Genomic DNA, 14,246 nt, shown 5'->3' with positions numbered 1-14,246 from the left:
AGTTAGAAATTAGAGAAATTAATCTAAGACAAATATCCATAAAGAATTTCAAATCCTTGGATTCAGGGATTCTGCAGTCTTAGCAGCAGCTGCCTATGTTAAATATTGAAGCACAAAATGAAGACAAAGACTCTGCAACAGAGGTACAGCTAGCAGCCTCTGAGAAGAAAAATTAGTCTAAAATCTTTGTGGAGACATGTAAGTTAGGCAATCTCAAGGTTAAATTTCTCTGGCTCCTCAACTCTAACCAACAATAGGACTAATACTTCATAACTAGGATTAAAAAAAAAAAAAGAACCAAGGTCTATATACGGTAAGAATCTATGTCTAAGAAAATCCTGTGGGAAGACAGAAGGAACAGCATGAGAAAATGTCAATGTCCAACTCTGTGTTCAAACATTATGGCAGAAGCTGCAGAAAGGAAAAGCAACAAACTGATCCCTGTGAGGAAGAACCTCTTCTTGCTTTGGACTTGCTAGAGGGCAAACAAGCTTCAAGCATAAAAATCTCCAGATGATTACTATAGCCAACCCAACTAGCCAAATTTCAAACACAGAAAAAAAACCAAAAAACAAAAAACAAAAAACCACTAGTCGAATTGCTTTAAAATTTAAGAAGTGTGTTATTTCTTAAGAAAGTATATTGTTTAGGCCGGGTGCAGTGGCTCACACCTGTAATCCCAGCACTTTGGGAGGCTGAGGGTGGATCACCTGGGGTCAGGAGTTCGAGACTAGCCTGACGAACACAGTGAAACCCCATCTCTACTTAAAAAAATACAAATTTAGCGGGGTGTGGTGTCACATGCCTGTAATCCCAGCTACTTGGGAGGCTGAGGCAGGAGAATTGCTCCAACCTGGGAGGCAGAGGTTGCAGGGAGCCGAGATTGCGCCATTGCATTCCCACCTGGGCAACAAGAGCGAAACCCCATCTCAAAAACAAAACAAAAAAAGTATATTGTTTATATATGTTATATTACATATCTACAACAACAAAAAAATTTAAGTAACTTTCAACAAATAGCAAGCTTCCTGAGCTGTGGGAATCAAAAATGTTACCACAGTTCCAGGCTATGATTCTATAATTTCTTCCTCCATCCTAACAGTTTTTTACCTTCAGAGAATGAGGAAAAGTTTTCTTCACTTCTTACATGTGTGACTAGTGTTTCCAATCGTCTACTTGTATTAGTCTAACCTTTCAAAAGCTTTAAAGAAGTAACTAGTACAAACCCACAAAGAAAATACTCTTCATAGCAAACACTTCGAATTTCTGCAACATGGATTAATACCTCCACTTGGAAATACTAATCAAAATCAACAATGACAGACTTACTTTAGGTCTGAATTAAGAATATTTTACTAGCCACTATATTTCAACTGGATTGAAGGAAGACTTGGGAAATATTTTACTTCTCTTTCTAAAATGTCTATAATGCTGTCTCTGGATTATCCTCAGTGGCTCCTTCCTATGGCCCAACAGCAACTGAAGTACCAATGCCCCCATCCCATTCCAGCTAGCATTCTGAATCTCTATTTGCCTGGGAGAAAAGAACTCTTTTCATTGATCTATGTTTAATAAAACATTTACTGAATGCACACAATATTCCCAGCATGGTGCTAAGATAAATGAGACATGGATGGTATCTACCTTCAAACTCATAGTCTAATAAAGAAGACAAACTACGGCCAGGCCTGACTTAAAGGATCAGATGATGCTTCAGATAGGCTATTTCAGAAGATAAGCTGACAACCAGCAGAGAGGGCTCTGGCAATTGGGGAGGCATGGGGTTGAGGGAAAGTGACAACATGTACCTAGGACTAGAACTAGGAATATGAAACATCATACTTAGTTTATTCATATAATCCTCAGCATTCTGACATAGCTACAGTGAGATAACTGCATGCTGTGTTATAAGGTTTACTACATTTTATTCTGAAAGTGATGGGGGACAATTAAAGAGACAGATAGAAGAAAGAAAAGAGTATGGAAAAGTTAGCAAGTAGGAACAGAGATATGGAGAATCCAATAAACAAATCACTGAGAAAACATAAATACTTTGTAGTGTGTTCATACAATGGAATATTACTAAAAATAAAACAGCAATAAAAAATAATGAACTGCTGATATAGTCACAACATAGATGAAGCTCAAGAACATTCTGTTGAATGAAAAAGCCACATACAAGAGTACATACTATATATAAAATCCAAAAACAGGCAAAACTAAATTATGCTGACAGAATTCACAAAGATGATTACTTCAGGGGAAAAGGCTATTGGATTGGAAGTGGGGAAAGCACAAGGAACTTTCTAAAGTAATGAAATGTTCTATATCTTGATCTAGATGGTGGTTACATATATGAATGTGTATGTGAAAAGTCATTCAGCTCTATACCTCAAATTTTATGTTACCATATATATGTAAACTATACCATAATAAAAAAGAAAAAACTACATATATAAGCATGGTGAAAAATAAGGTCAGAATAAGTTAAACCACTGTCATCCCACAAGCAATATCAAACACAGAAAATCAGAACAAAAGTTTTAACAGACACTGTATATTCAACTAGAAAACAAATCCCTAATAAGACCTTCAAGTACAAAAGTTTGGCTTCTTCTCCACTTTAAGAAGATACATAGGCAAGTGTTATTTCTAATAAATGCTACAAAAGTAAATTATTATTCCTAAAGAAAAATAGCCCACTATAAAGCAAAAAATAAAATGTTTCTACACAACAACAGGAGGTACTATAACAATCAATAAGGTATGACAAGCACTTAATATAATTTAGAGCAAAATAAGTACTCTTCAAACTACCACTACTGTTATTATTATATAATAGCAATAAAAGCAGAATTTTGCTTCAGAACATGCCCAAACCACCGACATGCCCAAACCACTGACAATGAGATTTCCTTCAGTGCGTATTACTGAACTACAGCACTTTTCATCCTAGACTTTTTTTTTCTTTAACAAACATTGAGATCAGCAAATTTTTGACAGCTGTCACATCTGGTTAGAGGGAAAACCAAGTTAACTCCAATTTTTTCAGTGTTCTTTTTCCCTTGTTTCTGTTTTGAAGCCATATTCACTTACCAATAAATAGTAAATGTATCTTTTTAAAACATGTCAACGGCTCATATTATTAAAAATCATTCTTTCACATACCAGACCAAAAGTACATGATGCCAATTCAATTTTTTGAAAGTGAACAGCCTTAGAAAGCTAATCAGAATGCTATATTAGAGAGGTCATTCAGTAGAGACACCCACTACGAAAACATTAAAACAGTAATTTACAATTTTGAATACTACATTAACAGAAAGAAATCACAATTTGGCAAATTTAACCCATTTGGGAAAGTGCTTCCTTAACAGTAATAATGAAGCAAAATTCACAAAAGCAATGACTATCATATACTTTATCAACAAAGGAGAGAACAACGAAGTGACACAGTAAATGTCTTACTGAAGTGGTGAGAGTTCAATAAGAGTGGCTGTACCAAACATTAACTTGATTTTCTAACATGTTAGAATATTCACTGGAAACTTGAATGCTTTAGTTAACCTTAACGCAAAAGAAGGAAACTAAAAATTTAGTTCCACAATTTGATAGTTGTAATTTTACTCCTATCAAATCAACTGAACCAAGTGTGTCAAAAAGTCAATTATTTGCATTTCAAAATTTTATTTAAAAACTCTTTGGTTCTGAACTCAACACCACATTTTTAAGACATAAATTTTTTGTATTATTCCTACCTTGATATGTACATTTAACAAAGCAGTCTTCTACTTACCTAGATTTTGTCTTATTAACATCTTGTTGCAAGAACAATCTCATCCAAAATTAAATCAAACCTGAAAGAATACACACAAAGACCAATGTTTAATTTTTTGTTTCAGGCATGAATAACTATAGCTACAATGCACTATTATTTTAAAGAAAAACCACAAACCAAATTATATTTCTTGATATAACACAAAAAAAGCATTCAACTAGAATACGATCATTTTGATCTTTAGGAAACTATTGCTAAGTGCCCCCCAACCCCACTGCTTTTTTTGAGAAATAATAATCTATTCAAATGAGAAATCAAAACTTTCTAATTCTTTTTTTTTAATTCTACAATAAATTGTTTTCATTAATTTTAATAGTATGGCAATGGCAATAATTAAAATAATTATTCACAAAACACACATCTTTCTAGATCAGTATTTAATATTATGTACATATCAAGACATACACCAAACAGCTGAAGACAAAAATGTTATAGTATTGGAACACATAAAAGTATATAATAATAGTAATTATCATAATAGCCAACACTGATTAAGTACTTTCTAAATGCCAAGCATCATTATTCTAGAGAATAGAATGTATCAATACTCTCCATCTTCAATTTAATCTTTAATCTAGTATAAAGTGACTTCTACTCCAACAATCCACTGAACATGCATTTGCCAAAAATATACCTACCATTACTAATTTTACCATATTGCAGAAGTTCTGAAAACTCAGTATGTCCCACACTCTACACATCTCCTCCTCCCCATACCTGAAACTGGCTTGTGACTCTTCTAAATTCTCTATTCTTTAAAAAATAGCACCACCATACCTACCTCCGTTCTCAAGCTAGATTACTTTAACTGTTTTGTTTCCAAACTCACTATCATCTCTGATTTGTCCTTCTTAGAACAACAGACCTAGAATTTTCTGCATCGTATCTAGAAAAGATGAGATATTTTCTCTGCCACCCAATGCCCACCAACCCAGAACTGGACATGGGGGCCTGTTAAACACTAAACTATAAAATCAAAGTAAGAACATTAAAAGTCTACTATAAACGACTGAGTGGGATAAGCTGAACAATCGCCCCACAAAAGATTTCCACACCCTGATCCCTGAAACCTGACAATGTTGCCTCATATGGCAAAAAAAAAAAAAAAAAAAAAAAAGTCTTTGTAGATATGATTAAATTAAGGATCTTGAGAGGGAGGATTATTCTGAATTATCTGGGTGGACCATAATGCAATCACATGTATCCTTATAAGAACGAGACACACACTGAAGGCAATGAGAAGACATAGCAGAGAGGACGGGCACAGTGGCTCACACCTGTAATCCCAGCACTTTGGGAGGCCAAGGTGGGCAGATCACCTGAGGTCAGGAGTTTGAAACCAGCCTGGCCCACATGGTGGAACCCCATCTCTACTAAAAATACAAAAGTTAGCTGGGCGTGGTGGCACACGCCTGCAGTCCCAGCTACTCAGGAGGCTGAGGCAGGAGAATCTTGCTTGAACTCAGGAAGCGGAGGTTGCAATGAGCCAAGATCATGTCACTGCAATCCAGCCTGGGCAACAGAGCAAGACTCTGTCTCCAAAAAAGAGGAAGAAGAAGAAGACATGGCAGAGAGAACTGAAAATGCTGCCTTTGTAGACTGGAAGGACATGGGCCACAGCCAGGAATGCCAGCACCCACCAGTATCAGGGAGAAGCAAGGAATGGATTCTCTTCTACAGCCTCCCTCCAGAAGGAACAAAGCCCTGCCATCACCTTGATTTTGGCCCAATAATACTGATTTTGAACTTCTGGCCTCCAGAACTGTGAGAGAATTAATTTCTATTGTTTTAAACCAACCATTCTGTGGTAATTTGTTAGAGCAACCACAGGAAATTAATACACTGAAGATAGTAGGTTCTCAAGGAGATAAACTGGAAGCACCTCTATATAAAAGATGTTACGAACTGTATTGGTCTGCTAGGACTGTCATAAAATACTACAGACTGGGTGGCTTACCTAACAGAAATTTACATTAGAGTGAGGGCCTTTCAGGAATCAAGTTAAATAAGGTAACTTATGAGGCTTTTACCCAATATGACTGGTGTCTTTTTTTTGTTTTGTTTTGTTTTGTTTTGAGACGGAGGCTCACTGCAGACTCTGCCTCCCAGGTTCCAGTGATTCTCGTGCCTCAGCCTCCGAAGTGGCTGGGACTATAGGCACACACCACCATGCCTGGCTAATTTTTTATTTTATTTTTTTTAGTAGAGACAGGGTTTCACCATATTGGCCAGGCTGGTTTCAAACTCCTGACCTCAAGTGATCCACCCGCTTTGGCCTCCCAAAGTTCTAGGATTATAGGCATGAGCCACCGTGCCCACCCTGACTGGTATCATTCTAAGAGACACAAGGTATGCACACACAGAGGGCAGGCCCTCTGCAAAAGAGAGATGCCTCAGGAGAAACAAAACCTGCCAATACCCTAATCTTGAATTTCCCATCTCTCGAATTGTGAGAAAATAAATTTCTGTTGTGTAAGCCACCCAGTCTGTAGTATTTTATGACAGTCCTAGCAGACCAATGCATATTTTAAAAACTACATATGGTTGCACAAACAATATAAACATACTTAAATGCCACAGAACTGTACACTTTAAAATGGTAAATTTTGTTATGCAAATTTTACAATAAAAAATAAAGGCATATACAAACACCACACACATACAAACTTCGACTTAAGCTGTTTAATTTTACCTTGCTTTGCTCGTACTCTCCAAAATCTGAAAAAAAAAAACTTTTAACTGCATTTGTTCCCCACAAACCTAAACCAGCACATTTTAGACACTTTATTTTTATTTTATTAATTTTTAATTGACAAATAATAGTCGTATATATTATCTATTTATGGGGTACAATGTGATGTTTTGACATATGGTTACACAGCAGAATGATTAATTCACGCTAATTAACAAATCCATCACCTCACACTTATTTTTTTTGTGGTAAAACACTTAAAATCTACTCTTTAAGCAATTTTAAAATATACATGCATCATTACTGTATTTCATAATTCTGTGCAACAGATCACTAAAGCTTATTCCTCCTGAATAAAACTTTGTACCATTTGATCAACATCTCCTCTTGCCCCATCCACTCCCCAACCCAGCCTCAGGTAAACACCATTTCACTCTCTACTTCTAAGAGTTCAACTTTTTTAGATTCTACATGTAAGTTAGATTACATGGTGTTTGTCTTTCTATGCCTGGTTTATTTCACTTAGCATAATGTCCTCCAGGTTCATCCATGTTGTTGCAAATAACATAATTTTTTCTATCTTAAGACTGAATAGTATTCCATTGTGCATATATACCACGTTTACCCTTTCATCCAATGATGGACACCTAGGTTGCTTCCATATTTTAGCTATTGTGAATAATGCTGTAGTGAACATGGACATGCAGATACCTCTTCAGCATACTGATTTCAATTCCTTTAGATATATAACCAGACGTGGGACTGCTATATCATATGGTAATTCTATTTTTAGTTTTCTGAGAAACTGCCATACTGTTTTCCAAAATGGCTGTTTATTTTACATTCCTAACAAGGTACACAAGGGCTCCCTTTCTCCACATCCTTGCCAACACTTGCTATCTTTTGTCTTTTTGATAATAGCAAATAAGCTTTTTTTAAAAAAAGATTTTACAAAGAAGTATGATAGAAAGTATTTTAAAATCTATACCTAAGAAATATAATTGGAAAGCACTTATATAAGTGTGAGGGGGTACAAAAAAAGAGGATAAAACTTAAAAGCAGTTGGCACATCTGGCTTTGCTTCAAGCAGTATTCTAAGAGAACACCTGAATACTAAAATGTCAAGTATAACGCATCCTCCCAAAAACCCATAACCACAGTCTGATCATGAGAAAAACATCAGACAAATTCCAATAGAAGATCATAGAGTATATCTGACCAATATTCCTCAAAACTGTTAAGGTGAAAAAAAAAAAAAACCTCATAAGGTCATCAAAAACAAAGTCTTCAGAAACTTAGGAAGAAATGACAACTAAATGTAATATATCTTGGAACAGAAAAAGAACATTGGGTAAAAACTAAGAAAATCTGAATAAACTATGGTCTTTAGTTAATAATAAAGTGTCAATATTGGTTCATTAACTGTAACAAATGTACTGTACTAATGTAAGATGTTAATAACAGGGAAAAATGACAGTTGGAAGGGGTGGTTAGAATATGGGAACACTATACTATCCTGCTCAAATTTTTTGTAAATCTAAAACTTCTAAAAAAGAATGTCTATTAATTTTCAAAAATATTATAAATATGCTGAAGAGACATGAACATATTTTAGAAAACTAAACACTGACAATTCAGAAAAGTCTTCAGAATTAACTCTGAAAGTTCAGATACACATTAAAATTATATAAAAGGTAGGTCACAAAACAAATCTGAATAAAGTTAAGAAGACTGAAATCATACCAACTACCTTCTCTAATCACAGTGAAATGAAACTAAAAGCCAATAACAGAAGGAAAACAAGAAAATCCACACACGTGGAAATTCAAAAACTTACTCTTAACCAACCAATGGGTCAAAGAAATCACAAAGAAATTTTTTAAATACCCGGAGACAAAAACAAAAACACAACAAACCATTAATTTATGAGATGCAACAAAAGCAGTACTAAGAGAGAGGTTTATGGCAGCAAAAGCTTACATGTTAAAAAAAAAAAAAAACACAAATCAACAACCTAATTTTATATCTCAAGGAACTAGAAAAAAGAGGAACAAACTAAACCAAATAGTAGCAGAAGGGAGAAAAATAATACGTAGTAGGGCAGAGACCAACTAAATATAGAACTGAAGACAAGGAAAGAAAAAAACTCAATGAAACCTAGAGTTAGTTTAAAAAAAAAAAAAATCAACAAAATCAATAAACTCTTTAGCTAGACTAAGAAAAAAAGACTTGAAAAATGAAAATCAGAAATGAAAGAGGGGACATTACAACTGATGCCAGAAGAATTATAACAGAATATTATGAACAATTATACATCAACAATTGAATAACCTAGAATAAATTGGTATATTCCTAAAAATGTACACCTAGCAAAACAAGGACACGAAAAATAAAAACTCTGAATGGCCTATAACTAGTAAACAGAGACTGGATGCAGTTATCAAAAACTTCCCAACTAAGAAAAGCCCAGGATCAGATGGCTTTGCTAGCGAATTCTACCAGACATTTAAACAAGAATTAACACCAATCTTCCTCAAACTCATAAAGAATTCAAAAGAAGGGAATACTTCAAATTCATTCTATAAGGTCAACATTACCCTGACACCAAAACCAGACAAAGACACAACAAGCAAGAACAAAATTATAGACATATATCCGTGATTAATACTGATGAAAAAATCTACAACAAAATAGGAGCAAAACAAATTCAGCAGCACATTAAAAGGATTACACATCATGACCAAGTGGGCATTACTCCTGGAATGCAAGGACAATTCAACATATGAAAACAAAATGGAAATAGAAGGAAACTTTAACACAATAAAAGCCATACATGAAAAGCCCACAGCTAACATCACACTCAACAGTGAAAGACTGAAAGCGTTTCCTCTAAGATAGAGAACAAAGCAAGGATGCCTACTGTCACCATTTCTATTCAACACAGTAGTGGAAGTCCTAGCCAGAGCAATTAGACAAGAAAAAAGAATAAAATGCATTCCAATTGGAAAGAAGTAAAATTACCCTAGTTCTCAGATGTGACCTTATATGCAGAAAACTCTTAAATTTTCAAGAAAAAAAAAATGTTAGAAGTAATCATTTCAGCAAAGTTGCAGGATACAAAAAATAAAAGCACACAAACATGCAATCATCAGTTGTATTTCAATGAGCAATTTGAAAAAGAAATTAACACAATTCCGTGTACAATAGTATCAAAAAGAATACATTTAGGAATTAACCAAGGATCCAACAGACTTGTACACTGAAAGCTGTAACACACTGCTGAAAGAAACCATAAAATATACAAATAAATGGAAACACACTATATCCATAGATTGGAAGATTTTTTGTTAAAATGCCCATACTACCCACAGCAATCTACAGATTCAATGCAATCCCTGTCAAAGTCCCAGTGGCATTTTTTGCAGAAACAGGAAAACCTACCCTTAAATTCATATGGAATCTCAAAGGACCTCATAGAGCCAAAACAAACTTGAAAAAGAACAACAAAGTTGGAGACCTTACATGTCCTGATTTCAAAACATACTAAATACAAATAGTAATCAAGACAACAGTGGTGCCAGCATAAAAAGACATATAAACCAATGAAACAAAATATAGACAGCCCAGAAATAAACCCATGCATTTCTAGTCAAATGGTGTTTGACAAGGGGGCCAAGACTATACAGTGAGGAAAGGACAGTCTTCTCAACAAATGGTGCTGGGAAAATCCAATATCTACATGAAAAAGAATGAAGTTGGACCCTTACTTAAACCACATACAAAAATTAATTCAAAATGGATAAAGACCAAAGCATAAGAACTAAAACAATAAAACTATTAAAGAAAACATAGGGGAAAGCTTCAGGACATTGAATTTAGCTATGAATTCTTGAACATGACACCAAAAGCACAGGGAACAAAAAATGGAATTACATTAAAAGTTAAAAACTTCTGTACATCAAAAGAAGTAATCTATGGAGTGAAAAGACAACCTACAGAGTGGGAGAAAATATTTGCAAATCACATATCTGATAAGAGGTTAATATCCAAAATATGTAATATAACGAACTTGACAACAAAAAAAGAAATGACTGAATTTAAAAATGGGTGAAGTATTTGAATGGACAATCCTCCAAAGACGGCATATAAAACAAGCAAATGAAAAGATGCTCAGCCCAGTGTGGTGGCTCAAGACTGTAATCCCAGCACTCTGAGAGGCTGAGGTGGGAGGATCGCTTGAGCTCAGGAGTTTGAGACCAGCCTGGGCAACATGGCAAGACCTTGTCTCTACTAAAAATTAAAAATAAATTAAAAATAAATAGGTGTGGTAGCCCGCATTTGTAGTACCAGCTACTTGAGAGACTGAGGTGGGAGAATCACTTGAACCTGGAAGGTCAAAGCTGGAGTGAGCCATAATTGTGCCACTGCACTCCAGCCTGTGCAACATAGCAAGACCCTGTTTCAAAAAAAATATTGTAAGAAAGAAAAGATACTCAACATCACCAGTCATCAGAGAATGCAAATCAAAACTACAAGATATCACCTTACATCCACTAGAGGCTGTTATTTCTAAAAACCCAGGAAATAACAAGTGTTGGCGAGAATGTGGAGAAATTGGAACCCTTGGTGCACTGTTGGGGAAAATACAAAATGGTGCAGCCATTATGAAAAACACGACAGTTCCTCAGAAAATTTGAAGTTAAATTACCATATGATTCAGCAATCCCACTTCTGGGCATATACACAAAGAATTCAAAGCAGAATCTCAAAACGATATTTACATGCCCATGTTCATAACAGCATTATTCACAAGATCCAAGAGAAGGAAGAAACCCACTGTCCACCAATGTATAAATAGATCAAGGGAATGTGTATACATACAATGGAATATTATGCAGCCTTACAACAGAAGGAAATTGTGTCACATGCTATAGCATGGATGAACCTCAATCACCTCAAGGGCATTATAACTGAAATAAGCCAACCACAAAGGACAAATACTATATGATTCCATCAATGAGGTACCTAACATAGTCAAAATCACAGAAAGTGGAGTGGTTGTCAAAATCTGGGGGAGAGAGGAAGTGAAATTAGTGTTTAACAGATACAGAGTTTCTCTTTTCATAAGTGAAAAAGTTTTAGAGACCTGTTACACAATGTGAATACACTTAACACTCACTAGACTGTACACTTAAAAACAGTTAAGATGGCAAATTTACTGTTATGTGTTTTTTACCAAAATAAAAGATAAATATGAAGAGTTGAAAGCACATATAAGAGCCAAGGTGGTGTAACAGGAATTGGGTTTGCCCTCCTCCCTGAAAACTCAAGAAATCAGAAAACATATGAAACAACAGTTTTCAGATATTAGACATTAGGCAACCCCTGATGGTGAACCCTGAAAGAGAAATAAGGTGAGCAAACTACTGCCTGGAGAAAGTACAGATCCCTGCTCAAGGAAAAGAGTTATCTATGCAGAATCTGGTGGTAATCCTTGAGTTGAGGAGACTGAGCTAAAAGCCTAAAGAAGTCATGAGGGCAGAGTACTGAAGAGAAGAGAATTCCACAAAGAACATCCTCAAGTATCTAGCTACATAATGATTAGAGCAACTCTGTGTGGAAACTATCCAAGCAAGGAAGAGTCACCCAAAAGAATGAAAGGGAATTGCCCTAGTCTTACACAGCACCAGAAATAGTACCTGTTCTCTTAAGAGTGGAAAATCTCCTAATTCACGTTAACACCAGACAAAAAGGAGTCTTGCCTCAGTGGGAAAAGAAAGTAATCCTAAACTATATGCTGTTAAAGAGACAGACCCCCCCCAAAAGGAACGTGGCGGAGAAGAAGAATTACAAAGTGGCACCAGAAGAACTTTTGGGGGTGATGAATATATTCATCATCTTTTTTGTGGCCTCCTGAATATATATATGTGTCAAAACTTTTCTCACTGTATACTTTAAACATGTGTACTTCATTACATGTCAATTATGCCTCAATAAACCTGCTTTTAACACCTTCAATAATAAAACAACCCAATTACAAAATAGGCAGAAGATTTGAAGCAGCACTTCGGCAACAATATATGAATGACAAGCATACCAAAAGATGCTCAGTAGAATTTGTTACTGGCAAAGTGCAAATTAAAGGCACAAAGAGGTATCACTACACAGCTATAAGAATGGCTAAAATTAGCAAGACCAACCATACCAAGTGTTGGTGAACAAGCGGAGGAACTAAAACTTTCATACATTCATATGAGAAGATAAAATGGTACAACCACTTTGTAAAAGTTTCACCATTTCTTAAAATGTCAAACATACACCTACTACAGGATCCAGTCATGGAGTGGAAACTCCTAGGTATTTGTCCAAACAAATGAAAGCATATGTCCACACAATGATGTATTAGTCCGTTCTCACACTGCTATAAAGAACTACCTGAGACTGGGTAATTAATGAAGAAAAGAGGTTTAACTGACTCACAGTTCCGCAGGCTATACAGGAAGCACGGCTGGGAGAGGCCTCAAGAAACTTGCAATCATGGCAGAAGACGAAGGGGAAGCAAGCACATCTTACCATGGTGGAGCAGGAGAACAAGAGTGAAGGGGGGAAGCGCTACACACTTTTAAACAACCAGGTCTCGTGAGGACTCACTCACTACCACAACAACAGCAAGGTGGAAATCTGTCCCCATGATCCAATCACCTCTCTCCAGGTCCCTTCTCCAACACTGGGAATTACAATTCAACATGAGATTTGGTAGGGACACAGAGCCAAACCATATCAAACGATTTGTATACAAATATCCATACCAACCTTATTTGTAATATTGAAACACTGGGGGAAAAATGTCCATCAACACGTGAATCCTTACATTATATACCTGCAACAGAGGATGTAGGACTGAACTGATAATATATGCAACATGAATGAATCTCAAAAAAAATACGTTGAGTTAAAAAAAACTCCAAACAAGAAGAGTACATACTGCACATGTTGATTTATGTAAAATTCCAGAATATGCAAACCACCTTACAAATGACCTAAAGCAGATCAGTCACTGTCTGGGCGAACAGGAGGAGTACCAACAGGCATAAGGAAACTTTTTGAAACTAAAGGGTATGTTCCTTATCTTGAATGATTTCATAGCTGTATACAAACGTCAAATCTGTTCAAATTGTGTAAGTATGATTTGTTAATATGTCAATTATACTTCAATAAATCTATTAAAAATTCACAGTATACAAAGAACAAATAGAAAAAAGTCAAATCTCAAAGTTAGAATGATAAATGTACACCAAAAAAAGTCATTTATAACCAAAAAAAGATATAAATGAATCACCTTTGAACAACTGCTAATTTACCAACATCTACCTACAATTGGTAATTCAGTGTATAAACAATGCTTCCAAAATCTCATCAGACCTGATGTATGAAACAAATATAGCAAAGAGTAATCTGGCCTACTGGACAGATTGATATACAAAATTTGTACTTACCCCAATTTCTATATGCAAACAATTCTTACTGAAATATGAGTTCAGAACTAAACATTGAAAATTAATCTAATTTTACCAACTGAAACAAAAAGCCCGATTGTGAATAGCCCAATTCTGTTTCACCTTATTATCCATGTATTTGGCAAGGAAGTTTTGTAGTTTCTCTCATCAAGAGGTGGTCCGCCAGGTGCAGTGGCTCATGCCTGTAATCCCAGCACTT

The 14,246-nt window shown here is 35.5% G+C and overlaps 1 protein-coding gene across 12 annotated transcripts in view; it reads right to left on the bottom strand.

Annotated features, from left to right (window-relative positions):
* The window catches only part of ZNF644 (zinc finger protein 644), a 108,907-nt gene that overhangs the window by 64,862 nt on the left and 29,799 nt on the right, over positions 1–14,246 (bottom strand). For all 12 annotated transcript variants that reach the window (XM_058439588.1, XM_058439593.1, XM_032155385.2 and 9 more), the window contains one exon: positions 3,797–3,857. In XM_058439588.1, the coding sequence (XP_058295571.1) occupies positions 3,797–3,840 (44 nt within the window). In that variant the 5' untranslated portion in view covers positions 3,841–3,857. The remainder of the gene's footprint in view (positions 1–3,796; positions 3,858–14,246) is intronic.

Source organism: Hylobates moloch, unplaced genomic scaffold, assembly GCF_009828535.3.
Source record: "Hylobates moloch isolate HMO894 unplaced genomic scaffold, HMol_V3 SCAFFOLD_5, whole genome shotgun sequence".
Taxonomy (NCBI): Eukaryota; Metazoa; Chordata; class Mammalia; order Primates; family Hylobatidae; genus Hylobates; species Hylobates moloch.
This window is presented reverse-complemented; position numbering and strand designations above follow the sequence as displayed.